The sequence below is a fragment of the Teleopsis dalmanni genome, chromosome 2 (assembly GCF_002237135.1).
Source record: "Teleopsis dalmanni isolate 2A chromosome 2, ASM223713v2, whole genome shotgun sequence".
Classification (NCBI taxonomy): Eukaryota; Metazoa; Arthropoda; class Insecta; order Diptera; family Diopsidae; genus Teleopsis; species Teleopsis dalmanni.
Window position 1 is genome coordinate 162,727,124 of NC_051847.1, and position 13,351 is coordinate 162,740,474.

General features: G+C 30.4%; 3 protein-coding genes across 3 annotated transcripts in view; 1 reads left to right on the forward strand and 2 right to left on the reverse strand.

Annotated features, from left to right (window-relative positions):
- The window catches only part of LOC119676057 (uncharacterized protein K02A2.6-like), a 10,898-nt gene extending 7,270 nt beyond the window's left edge, over window positions 1-3,628 (reverse strand). Inside the window, exons 1-4 of the mRNA XM_038087281.1 lie at window positions 3,498-3,628; window positions 2,356-3,375; window positions 1,619-2,277; window positions 367-1,576 (exon numbers count right to left, since the gene is read on the reverse strand). Coding sequence (XP_037943209.1) covers window positions 367-1,576; window positions 1,619-2,277; window positions 2,356-3,375; window positions 3,498-3,628 — 3,020 coding nt within the window. The remainder of the gene's footprint in view (window positions 1-366; window positions 1,577-1,618; window positions 2,278-2,355; window positions 3,376-3,497) is intronic.
- Window positions 3,629-3,693: 65 nt separating this feature from the next.
- LOC119676058 lies at window positions 3,694-4,278 on the reverse strand. Its single transcript, XM_038087283.1, has one exon. It carries the CDS (start codon window positions 4,276-4,278, stop codon window positions 3,694-3,696), a length of 585 nt encoding a protein of 194 aa, XP_037943211.1.
- A 1,062-nt stretch (window positions 4,279-5,340) lies between these two features.
- Window positions 5,341-13,351, forward strand: part of LOC119676059 (uncharacterized protein CG45076-like) — a gene marked incomplete at its 5' end in the record, with an annotated part of 10,302 nt that continues 2,291 nt past the window's right edge. The window contains 4 exons of the mRNA XM_038087284.1: window positions 5,341-5,382; window positions 5,958-6,416; window positions 6,547-6,659; window positions 6,744-6,874. Coding sequence (XP_037943212.1) covers window positions 5,341-5,382; window positions 5,958-6,416; window positions 6,547-6,659; window positions 6,744-6,874 — 745 coding nt within the window. The remainder of the gene's footprint in view (window positions 5,383-5,957; window positions 6,417-6,546; window positions 6,660-6,743; window positions 6,875-13,351) is intronic.

A 13,351-nucleotide genomic window follows, 5' to 3' on the forward strand; every position in this document is an offset into this window, starting at 1 on the left:
TTAGGTTTCGATCAAGACTGATTTTTATTTATTTTATTTTAACTTACAAGCTTACTCTTATACAAAGCTTATTCTATCTACATAAAAGCTTAAACTCTACAGCCCTCCTCCTAAGATTATAACTATAATAATTAAACACGATATACATAAATAAAAAAAATATAAAATATAAATGTAAAGCATAATTGAAATTCATTTTAATTCACTTTAAAATTATATAATTATAATTATGAAATATTCAACAACAAATTATTACTCCGTATAAATTAAATTATATTCATGAATTATTCCTTATAATTAATCTTAGTTTTACGTTCTCGCAGACGCGAGCAACCACTACCTACATTTACATCCTCAGTCGCATACCCTTCCGTAGTAGCGACGGCTGACTCTACATTTGGACTTGATTCTTCAGCAGCACCGTTCAACTCATTCGTAGTTAAGTCATTTTTTATAGCACTACCACTATAAGCCATCATTTGGTCGACGTGGCGCTTAATCACCCTATTAGTTCTTGATATTGTGCAACCATATGTTCGTCGACCTAAACGCTCCTTAATTACCGCTTCCTGCCATCCTACCTTATTTGGGTCTGAAAAATCTCGGATAAAGACCGGTGTGCCTTCCGTAAAAATAATATCTCTAGAACCCCCATGGTTTTGAATGTTACTAAGTTGTTTTTCTCTCACTCTGTCTTTCACTAAAGGTGGTTTTAATAAATCGAACCGCGTTTTCATTTCTCTACCTAACATAAGTTTAGCTGGAGACTCTCTTGTTGTACAATGCTTCATAGTACGATAATCAAATAGAAATCTCTTAAGCACTATGTCTAAACTTCCTTTTTCACCAGAGCTTAAACTTGCTTCAAGAGATTTTTTAAAAGTTTTAACAAAATTTTCGGCTTGCCCATTTGTAGCTGGAAACCCTGGAGGTGTAAGAATCTGTTTGATGCCATTATCCTTTAAAAATTGTTGGAATTCCCATGCTGTAAATTGGGTTCCATTATCACTTACTATGGCATCCACTAAACCATACCTACAAAATAGCTCTTCTAATTTCTCCACCGTGAATGCCGCTGTTATCTGCTTTGTTTTAAAAATTTCTACCCATTTGGAGTATGCATCAACTACGACTAAAAAGTAAACATTCTTGACTGGCCCGGCAAAATCAATGTGAATGCGCGACCATACTGAGCTAGGCATTTCCCACGGAATTAGTGGGCTTTTCTTTGGACTAGGCTGAACCTTTTTACATGGAATACATCTATCTATAAGATTTACTATATCCTTATCTATATTAGGCCACCAAACATACGACCTAGCCAAAGCTTTTGTCTTTACAATGCCTAAATGAGATGCATGTAACTCTTTTAAAACACGGTTTTTCAAAGTATAAGGTATTACACTTCTAAAACCCCATAATATACATCCGCACTCAATCGAAAGCTCTAAATTTTTAGTTTGAAAAGGCGAAAATATTTTGTCTTTTAACAAATGTAACTTCCCAGTTTCAATAGCGGCTTTTACTTTCGCTAAACAGGGGTCGCGAGCAGTCTCTTTTGCAATTACCTTAAAATCTAAATTTAGCTCATTATTTTTGGTTATAAAATTTATATAACTATTTTCCTCTGTATCTACAGAAGGAAGCAAATCTTGAGGTATACGCGAAATATTGTCTGTAAAATTTTCTGACCCCTTGACATACTCGATGGTATAATCAAATCCAGACAATGTCAAAGCCCATCGCTGAATACGAGCTGCTGCCATTACTGGTAGTCCCTTATTTTCACCAAAAATTGACAAAAGCGGCTTATGATCAGTTTGCAAAACAAACTTATTACCAAGCAGATAGAGTCGCAGTTTAGTTACTGCAAACACTATGGCTAGTGCTTCCTTTTGAATAGCACTATAATTTCGTTCAGCTGTCGAAAGCGCTCGAGATACGAAAGCGATCGGTTTAATTGTTCCATTAGGAAAACTGTGGGACAAGGTCCCGGCTATAGCGACATTTGACGCATCCGTTTGTAAAATAATAGGTTTACTGGGGTCAAAAGAAGCTAGGAATCTATCGGATGTAATTTCCTTTTTAAGATTTTCATAGGCATAATGACATGATTTTGTCCACCTGAATTTAACACCCTTTCTTAACAATGCATATAACGGCTCCATAATCTCAGCAAACTTAGGAATAAATTTGGAATAGTAATTAACTAATCCAATAAATGCACGAACTTCAGATAAATTGTTCGGTATTGGAGCATTAACGACTGCTGAAATCCTATCTTGGTTTTTTTACAAACCATTTTTATCAATATCAAAACCTAAATAGGAAATTGTTTTTTGAAAGAAAACACACTTATTAGCGTTTAAAGGCAAACCCACGCTCTCTAATCTTTTCAAAACTTTTTCAATGGAGTTACTATGCTCTTCAATAGTATCTCCTGATATAAGAATATCGTCCAGGTAATTAACAACATTAGGTATACCACGCAATGCGTTTTCTATAGTTTTCTGAAAAATGGCTGCGGCAGGCTTAACACCAAATGGTAATCTGGTTATCTTAAAAATACCTAAATGTGTGCTCCATGCGCATAACCGTTGGGATTCTTCTACCAATTCAAGCTGATTGTACGCATTTGACAAATCAAGTTTGGTGAAGAACTGTCCTTTAAGGGAAGCAAATAGTTCTTCAATCCTAGGTAACGGATACCTCACATCTAGCAGGTGCTTATTGATGGTCGACTTATAGTCGCCACAAATACGTAATTCACCATTAGACTTTAACACTGGTACTAACGGCGTACCCCAATCTGAATCCTCTATTAATTTTAAAACACCCTTTTTTACCAAATCCTGAATCTGTCTTTCGATTTCTTTACGCCAAGCCAATGGCACTGGCCTGGGCTTGCAAAAAACAGGTTTTGCATCCTCTTTAAGACTAAGTTTAACCTTATGCACCTTATACGTTCCTAACCCTTCAGCAAAAACTGTAGAAAATCTACTTTTTAGAAACGCTACTCTATCATCTAACTGACTCAGTGTGCTTATTTCCATCCCAAAAAGTGACATAAAATCCCTACCAAAAACAGGGCGGCTAAGCGTATCACTAACCACAATTCGCAACTTGTGCGACTGTCCACGACACTTAATTGAAGCACTAAACTCACCCAAAATCCCCACAATATCACCACTGTATGTGACAAACTGATCGTTGCATTTCTTTAGCTTGATTCTCCCAAAATGTTTATGGAAATCGCCTTTCGAAAGTAATGAACAAGCTGCTCCAGAATCTAGCACAAATGCGAGCTTAACACCGTTCACTTCTACATCAATGACGAAAGGAGGTGGTGACTTTGGATGACACTTATCATCTACACTAAAAATTGAAAAATTATTAGTATCAGAATTATTTACTAAATTAGAAAAATTTTTGCATTCATTATTATTTACAATACTTATTGTTTTCTTTTTTAAACAAATATTGGCCAAATGGCCCACACGTCCACAATTATTGCATTTGCAATTTTTAAATTTGCAGCTACTACTTTCATGGTTTCTCCAACCACAGTGTTTACAGCTCTGCCGTTGCTTTTTACTGCCGCTGCCGCTGCTGCTGCCGCTGTTTGCATTTTTGTTATGCATGCAAGCTTTATTCGTACTCGCACTGTTTGCGCCTTTGAAATGCAAATTTCTTTTAAAAAAGGGCATTAACCTCTACATCATGGGTTTGTTGCTGTTTGAAAGCTTCATTTTTTGCTTCCGTAATTATTGCAATTTTTAATGCCCGTTCAATTGTCAAGGTCTCATCTTCTTCACACAATCTTTCGAATGTTCTACCGTCTAAAGCAGTAACGAATTTATTTAGAACAAACGAATTTAATTGTGCCCCAAATTTACAATTTCTTGCTAATTTTTTTAAAAGTGCAAACCACTCCATAATTGTTTGCCCTTTTTCACGAACAGCATCAAAAAATATTTTTCGCTCGCGAAAAATAATAATCGGCTTTGAAAAGTGACTTCCCAAAAGCGTACACAATTTATCATACGTTTGGGTTGCAGGCAGATCCGGATCACAGATGTCCCGCAGCAGTCCATAAGCCTCCATTCCAATGTTTTTTAACAGGATCGACCGCTTGATCTTGTCGTCCTGACAAGCCATTTCAACAAAATGGGAGTCTAGGATCTCCACCCAGTCGCACCAACTGTCCACTTGCGGTCTGAACTCCCGCACACCTGACATGGTCGTACTTGTGAAGCATACACTTTCATTTTGTGTCATTTTTTTCAAAAACAAAAATTTTCTTTTTTAAATAATTTTTTTGTATAATTTATTTTGCACGAGTCAAACTGCTTTTCATATAATTTTATATGATGATTTAAAAATTTTTTTTCTTTTTTTTTTTAAAAAAATTTAATTAAAATTTAATTTTAATTTAAATAATTTTTAACGATAAATTAATTTTTTTTTTTGAATAATTTTTTTAACAATATTTTCCTCGTCGCCAATGTAATGTTTACGATTAGGTTTCGATCAAGACTGATTTTTATTTATTTTATTTTAACTTACAAGCTTACTCTTATACAAAGCTTATTCTATCTACATAAAAGCTTAAACTCTACAATAATAATATAAGATTTCTTTTTCTGTAGAAATATTAAATTGGCTTTGTATCTCTTTTAGTATCTATAATTTTTTTATCATTGGAGGAATTATTTTCTTGGAATAAGGTTATTGAGGTGGTCTTTCTTTTACGCGTATTTTGGTTCACCGGAATATATCTGGTCCCAAACATAGTCAACTTTTTGATTTTTTGAATAGCTCAAAAATTATAACAAATAAAACCTACAAATTTGGTATTTGGAATATTTGTGCTAAATCACTAAGGTTCAAGTTCCATATATTTATTTAAAAAAAGTCCTACTAAGCACGGTTTTTGAAATAAAAAACGTACCGCTTCCAGAATTCAGGATAAGTTTTGCTTGATAGGTTCTTTAGTGGCAGTGATTTTCAGAAGCTTAAGTATGGTAAAGTATTCTATTTTGAATATTTAACAGTGTAGTGTCTTTTTTAAATATATCTACTATACGTTTATTTATACTGATAAATATATAATATGTAATTTTTATTTAGTTATTTAAATAGTTGAAAATAGTTATAATATTGGACTCATTGAGTTTAAGATCAGGAACTTATAAACAAATAGATTACCTTTACTTTATAAACTTTTTTTTGTTAATTTATTGTAAGTTAATTAAATTTATAGAAGTACATATATTAGTAGGAGAATATTTCACAAATTGGTTATAAATATTTCTAACGTTGGTTAAATATTATTTTTAACGGAATTCTTTGTGTTTCTTTCAGTACCCATCTGTACATAGAGTAAGTAGTTTATGTTATTTCTGTAGTGTGAATCTAACGCATTTTTCATAAACATTTATCATTTTGCATCCAATACATCAGCAACATATCAATAATTAATAAACTACACATATTTATTATCAACTTCATCATATTTTTTAAAAATTCTAAGTTCATCAAAGAGGATACATTCATCCAATAATATCATGGTCAGTAATATACATATCTATACATCATACATAATATTCATTAAAAAGTATATTTACATTCAAACTACATGTATGTAATACAAAGATATATCATAAATTATAAATATGTAAGTATATACAATATATATAATATATATATATAATATACATATATTATATGTATATATTATGTTTATATATGTATAATATATATATATATACATATATATATGTTTATATATATGTAAGCAGAATAAAATGGCAGCATATATAAATATATATATAATTTATGATATATCTGTGTATTAGGTATATGCACATTGATCATATATTTCATACAAAAATAAGTTAATTTAAAAACAAAGGCAAAGAAATGAATTTACTTCAAAGAAACAATAAATCTATTAGGTATATAAAACGAGTTACCCAATCTACTCATCGATTCCAAAACGTATATTTTCTGGAACCCGCATTGTTACATCGCCAATTCGTGTTGTAAGCTCACCAGCTCGCGTTACAACGACACGCATTGTTCGTTCTCCATCACCAGTGCGTATTGTTCGGACTACAACTCGAGTGATCTCTTCTCCGGAGCGTACCACCACCTATAGTTATACATCACCAACAACTCTTTATAGCCCAACATATGTACCATCAACTTATTACAGTTATTATACACCATCTTCCTATACGTACACTACACCATCCTATGTATACCAACCCATTTCACGTGTGTATACACGCTCACTTAGTCCAGTAAGGATAACAACTTCACCTGTACGTGTCACTCCTTCCTACCTAAAGAGAATCCCAACAGGATACGGTGCTCGTGCTCTAACTAATTACCTCAACACCGAACCCTACACTGTGAGTTTTTGTTAATTGTTTACACTTAAAATCAAAATATTACAAGCTATTATTGTGATTTATACAACAGAGAAGTTATTCAGATAGAGTTGATTAAATATAATTATTTGGTTGTAATCAATTTTATTAGACCTTCCAAGATGAGACTAGAAGAATTCGTCATAGAGCACAATCTTTGATTCGCGATGTGCACACTCCAGTTATTCGTAGAGCACGCAGCGCCACACCCTTCCCAGTGATAGGGTAAATATATATTAAAGACCTTGAACAGTGCTGATTCTATAACATATTGTTTTTTGTTATTATTTCGTTCTAATATTATTAAAGATACAACTATGAACCAACCTCACAGTTGGCTCTTGATGCATATGTTGCCAGAGTAACAAACCCAGTGCGTCATGTCGCTAAGGAAGTACATAACATTATACAATATCCTGAATCACCACGTAAATATGTAGGTAAGTCAATGTGAAGGTCTTTTTTAGAAGTGATTATCACGAAACCTAAAATAGATTAAAGAGACATTGGGCAAAAAATTGTACAAGACATTTTTTTTGCTCAATGTTTAAAATAAATTGAATTGTTTAAAATAAATATATAAAGGCAAAAGCCATCTAGCATCTGTAAGGATTTGCGGCGATAAGGCCTATAATATTAGGAAACCAATGTATCAAACTGATTCGGAAAAGATCAGAACTGATATTGGTCTTATGTCCTGGTATTTAAGACATCCAAGAGGAATCAAAGAAAAACATGTCGATGAAAACATTTCATTGAACAAAGGTAAGTCTAGCAGATTTCTTTTGTTTATCCATTTGATTGCTTCTAACATTTGTAAATATGTTTATTTAATTCATTGAAAACGAAAATAGATCAAAAATTTGGCAATTAAGTCCTATACTCTTTTAAATATATTTATTTTTTAAAGTTGAAAAACAAAAAATTTGTGAATCATTATTCAATTTTTTGACAATATCAAATGAAATCAAATGAAATGAAGGACTGTAAGGAAAGATAGTGTTTAGATGTAGTACTTAACCATTATCTAGGACATTTATCATTAATAAAGATATAACTAAGTTCTTTTAAACATTAAGTTTAATGGACCTAAATATAATTAAGAAGAATTAGATGTTAATTAATTTTATTCAAAGAGAATGATCTAGAGCAGATATGTTTTATTTAAAAATTAAATACATGTATTTGAGAAAGGGATTTGATGTGATTATAGTAGATTAATTATTAAAAACTTAAAAACTTATATGACATATCTTTTAATAACAAAAATGATGTTCTTAGAAATAATCTTGTAAGAAGCATAATATTATATATGCTTTCTATTAAATTATTAGACAAAATTTGTCTTATTTAGTATTTAATAATTAAATATGCAATTAAACTGTTAATAATAAAAAAAATGAGGTGTTAAGTAGATTTTTAAAAAAATTGAATGTCATATCATTTTATCACTTTTCTTTACATGACATTTACGTTCGGGCTTAGTATCGGCAAGAAAAAATTGCCTGATCATTCGATTTATAATCTTTGATTTATTGAAGTTAATATTTATATAAAGAAAAAAAAAATATAACAAGCTATTATTTGAATAATTCATTTAGAAGATATATTGTAAGTTTTCAGGAGTGAAGTTTTTGTATTGCGTTGAGTTTCTTTAATATTGGCTACTTTAGAAATAAAGAGGGTAGCGTCTCCTAATGGGGCGGAGCACTACGACCATAGTTGATCTTTTGTGCTGATAGGCTACTTTAGTAACCATTGAAAAAATTAAACAGAATAAAATAAAATAGAAAATTGTTGGTTATGTTCTTAATGGACATAGTTTCGTAAAACTACGAAACTATATCTTCTAACTTTTAAAAAGGACCATCCTGCATAATTTAGAAATTGTAGAAGACGACTTCAGAAATTCGACTTCAGGAATCCATTATTGCTGAAGAATCTGTCTCTATTAGGTCTATTGTACTTGTATTAAATTGAAATCACCTCAAACGTGAGATATTCTTTACTGCTCTACTAAAATCCCATAATTCTGTTATTTCCTATTCTATTCTACATTGAACTTCAAGTTCAAAGCAAAAAAAATTAGTACAATAGAATGCTTTTTGTCGTTGTTAAATTTTAAATTTTATGTTTAAAAAGTAAATCCATTCAATAATTAATTGAAATAGTTAAATCAAAAAATTAAACATGGAGCAGAAATCTATAAAACACCTTTGAAAAATCATCACTAACAACTTAGTTCGTCAAATGATAGATAATAGGCTTCAGTAGTTTACGTAGACGTACCCCACTAGACATTTAAGATTAAATCCAAAGAACTTGCATACCAATTCCGTTCCAACTGCTAAATATTCTCATTTTTAAGTTTTGTTAAATTGTACATATACATGGTTTAAGGGTCAGTTAATCGGTACATACCGTAAAAACTTAAGCGAACTTTAGCCAAACCGAAATATACTACTAACCGTACCTGTGTATTTTGCTTTGACTTAAATTCTTACGGTACGTACCGACTAACTAAGCCTTACTATTGTCATTTCTACGAATATGTAAATCGATTGCAATATACATTAAAATTAAAAAAGAATGAATTGTTAGTTAAAGGATTTGGATATTATAGAATTATAAATCCAATTCTGCAAGTGATGAAACTATGAATTTTGTAGTAAGACAGTATTTAGCATGTATTCGTTATAACTTTCGGTTAATCATTATAATAAATTGGGATAATTATATTTATTACTAAGTTACCAGATTCTTACGGAAACTGTCTCGGAGTATTATTTGTTAGAATTATAGATGAAAAGAATATTTTGATTGAATGCATAGGTAATCTATTTGAGTATATGTCTTACTATAATTTTTGAAAGTAATCATATATATATTAAAATCGTAAATGCAGAATAGTTTGACAATATTTTAGTATATAAATAATATCAAAAGTAAGAAAGAAAATATTGTATGTAAGAATCATCTATCGTTATAATCGAGGTAAAGAATCATTTAGGTATGCTCTTTCCAAGGGCGGTGCTATTTCTCTCTAAAAATGAAGTACATTAAATGAAAGGAAGTAATCATGTATACACTAAAATGGTTCTAAAAATGATAAAAGAAGAATAGTTTGACAATATTCTAATATATAAATATTAAGTTTCAAAAGTAAGAAAAAAAATATTTATACGTGTGTTAGAATTATTTATCATTATAATTTATAATCGAGGTAAAGAAACATTTAGGTAGGTATGCTCTTTCCGAGGGCGGTGACATTGTGTGTTCTTGCTCTCTTAAAATAAATTACTTTAAAGGAAAGGCAATAATTTACTTATAATTTTTTTTGTAGATCTTCTTTGTAGATTGCGATGTCTATTTTTTAAGAGGAATTGCCAAATGATATATTTATATAGTTTTCTACATTAATAACCTTATATGCATATTTACCATGATTCTCGATTGATTTATTGCATTTAATTTATGTTAATTAACGAACATAAAGAAATTGAAAAACATCTGTGACTAACAATGAAAATCGCAAGATTTGCTCAAATGCCTTTTATTTAGTTACTAACTTATGTGTTTTTTCTCTCTTTGATTCTTAATTGATTCTTTGCAGTTGAAGCTGTTCAAGTTGAGGCCTAAATGATTATGTGCCTGCTTAAATTTAGATGGATCTATCATTTGTATTATGCATATAATGCAATGAAAAGACTTTATTCAGATTGCAAAACAACTCAAATTGAATTAAGAACTTAACAAATTTTTTTACAATTAACGGTCAAAACAACGCAGACACACCCACACAAAACCTCAAACATTCATTTTAATTAAAATGAATATATTTAAATAATAATTTTTGAACATCTCATAGAACAAATTAATAATAAATTAAAATATACAAACGAAACGACAATTCATGAGCTTACTTATTTCGTATATAAATTATTTTTGGAATATACAAAATTTTTTAAATTTTGCCTCTCATATTTGTGGATTTGTTTAAACAAACAAAACCGAACTCATCCAAAACAGTTGAAATATACAAAATATTATAAATAAATAAATAAATAAAAAATATTTTTATTTATATATCAAATTTTTGGCAAATTATACATTTATGTATTTATTTTAATATATATTTACAATCAATTAAATTAATTAAAAAAATTAATCAAAAAAAATATTGAAAAATGGATTTTTAATTTCTGTCAGGGCGAATAAATAAAAATATTGACATTTCTGATTATGGGAAATATTAGATTTCATTATACCAAATAATTTTGATTCAAACTGCATAACTTCTGTTCTTAAAGAGGACTTTCCCTTAATCAAAACATATATATAATTAGTTAATCAGTTAATCAGTTGATCATTTAATTAGTTAATCACTGCTGTCATCGCAATTGCTGCGTGGCCTTGACCTATTTATTTCGCACGCGCAATATTGCGACGTCATTTTTGTGCCATTGGCATATTTTGTCGGGAAGGATATTAATTAAATGTAGCCATAAACATTTCAAGAGAGATTTCAATAAATGAAATTTATTTCAATCATTAACATTTGTAAGCACATCGAAGAAGGCCTGATATTTCGCCATCCGGCAAATGAAACATTTGAATAGCTTTACGCTTTGCGCAAATGCTATTGTTTATATCGACAATAAAAATTAAAATAAATTGAATTAAATTAAATTTACAAACAGAATTTTTACAGTATTTTACATAAAATAAATTGCAAATAAGAAAAAGCGAACTGCAAAATATATAAAGACAAGCAAATACATTAGATTGTTCAAAATATCAAAAATTTTAAGACCACCATTTCGAAATGATCAAATTAAATATATCTATTTAAAAATTTTAATTTAATATTATTTTTTATTTATTTATTTAACTATGATTTTGTCTCTGTTGCGAAAATTATTACCTTTTAAAGAAAATTTAATTTTAAATAAATTTTAGACTCCTTGATAATAATTTAACTTTATTGAATGTGTTATTATAACCTTTATAAGCCTTTATAAAATTTCTCAATACATATAAAGCTTAATTAAAATATTCAACTATATATATATATATAAAAAGTTAGCAAAAAAATGCTCCAAGCTGGTAATTACTACAGATAATACTTGAATATAAAGTACAAACTTTCTCAGAATAGGAAAGAGATAGGAAATTGCTAATAGATACTTAAGAATCCTATATCCTTTTTAATAAGATAATGTATACAGTCAAACTTCCACAACTCGAAGTAACATTTTGCAAAGAGAAGGTTCGACTTATGGAGACTTTCGAGTTAAAGAACTTTTTTGTATTTGTATGTAATTTGCTCTATAAACTCTGTTGCACTCTATTTAGTTCCAGTTACAGAAAATTCGAGTTAAAGAATTTCCAGTTATTTGAAGTTTAACTGTAATATAATTAGGGACATCCTTAATATATTCAAAATCATTTCCCAAGATCAGAAGAGCATAAGTGGAAAACTAGTTAATATTGTTAAACTACAATTTAACGAGAACAGAAATGTTTCTCGGTAAGTCTAGGATTAAAGTGGTAAAACGGTTAAATTATTAATAGATTCAATTAATAATAATATTTAAAATAAAAATTTAATATTATTTGTTATTAAATATATATTTTATATATTTTTTAATAAGTCCTATATATTTAGAACTATCAACATTTTTTATCTCAATAGGATTTCCTTCTTTTGCACTTTGAATTATATTAACCTTGCAAGACCTGACACTAAATAGCATTTTAGGCTTTGTCAAAGGTTCTAGGTGGTTTAAAACCCTGAGTTTTTCTTACATATACGGTAACACAATGGGTGTATAGGCCTAAGTGAATTCACCAGGGATCGCCTAACCTAACATAATTCTCGTAAATAATTTTTTTGAGACTGCAAATACCAAAGTTTAAACCCTTACACTGCCAAATGTGAAGCTTAAAGTCATTTGGTAATATTCGAAACAGCTATACATTGTGACCGAAAAGTTTCCGGAATTTTAAATAAAACGCAAAATTCTTAATCTTCATCAATATTTATTTTATCTCCTTCAAAATATGCTCCATTAGAAGCGATACACAAATGCCAACGTTTCTTCCAATCATCAAAACATTTTTTATAGGCGCTTTCCGGTATGGCTTTGAGTTTCCTCTGCGAATTCTGTTTTACGTCTTCTATGGATTCAAAACGCGTTCCTCTGAGTGGTAATTTGAGTTTGGGAAACAGGAAAAAGTCACACGGTGCAAGATCAGGTGAATACGGGGGCTGTTCGATGGTATTTATTGAATGTTTGGCCTTAAAATCGTTGATAATGTTGGCTCGGTGCGAGGGAGCATTATCGTCATGAAAAATCCATGAATTATCCTTCCACAATTGAGGCCGTTTACGGCGGATATTTTCACGCAAACGTCTTAAAACAGTCAAATAATAGGCTTTATTGACTGTTTGTCCTTCAGGGACGAATTCATGATGCACCACACCACGAATATCGAAGAAAACAATCAGCATTGCCTTGATATTTCGAGCGACTTTTGGCGTGGTTTTTTCGACGGTCGTACGACCGTCCTGAAAGGCTTTGTACAACTCATAAACTTGAGTTTTCGATAAAACTGATTCCCCATAAGCCTTTTGTAGCATTCGCAACGATTCTGCACACGAAATTTCGTTCGAAACACAAAATTGGATGCAAACTCTTTGTTCAATATTTTTTTCCATTGTTTTTTTCGCAACGCACTACTGAGGTGAACTGGTTTCAACAGCTGCCGTAAACGAACTGTCTGACAGATCGCGCTCATTTTTGGCATAGTAATTAAGGATAGTGCTGCCAAACTACATAAACTTAAAATATCGAAAAATATACAGCGCGCGAATTTTAAATGAGAATTTCCGAAAACTTTTCGGTCACAATGTA

Excerpts from the sequence above, each read along its gene's own strand:
- LOC119676058 (XM_038087283.1), bottom strand. The coding sequence starts at position 4,278 with ATGACACAAAATGAAAGTGTATGCTTCACAAGTACGACCATGTCAGGT.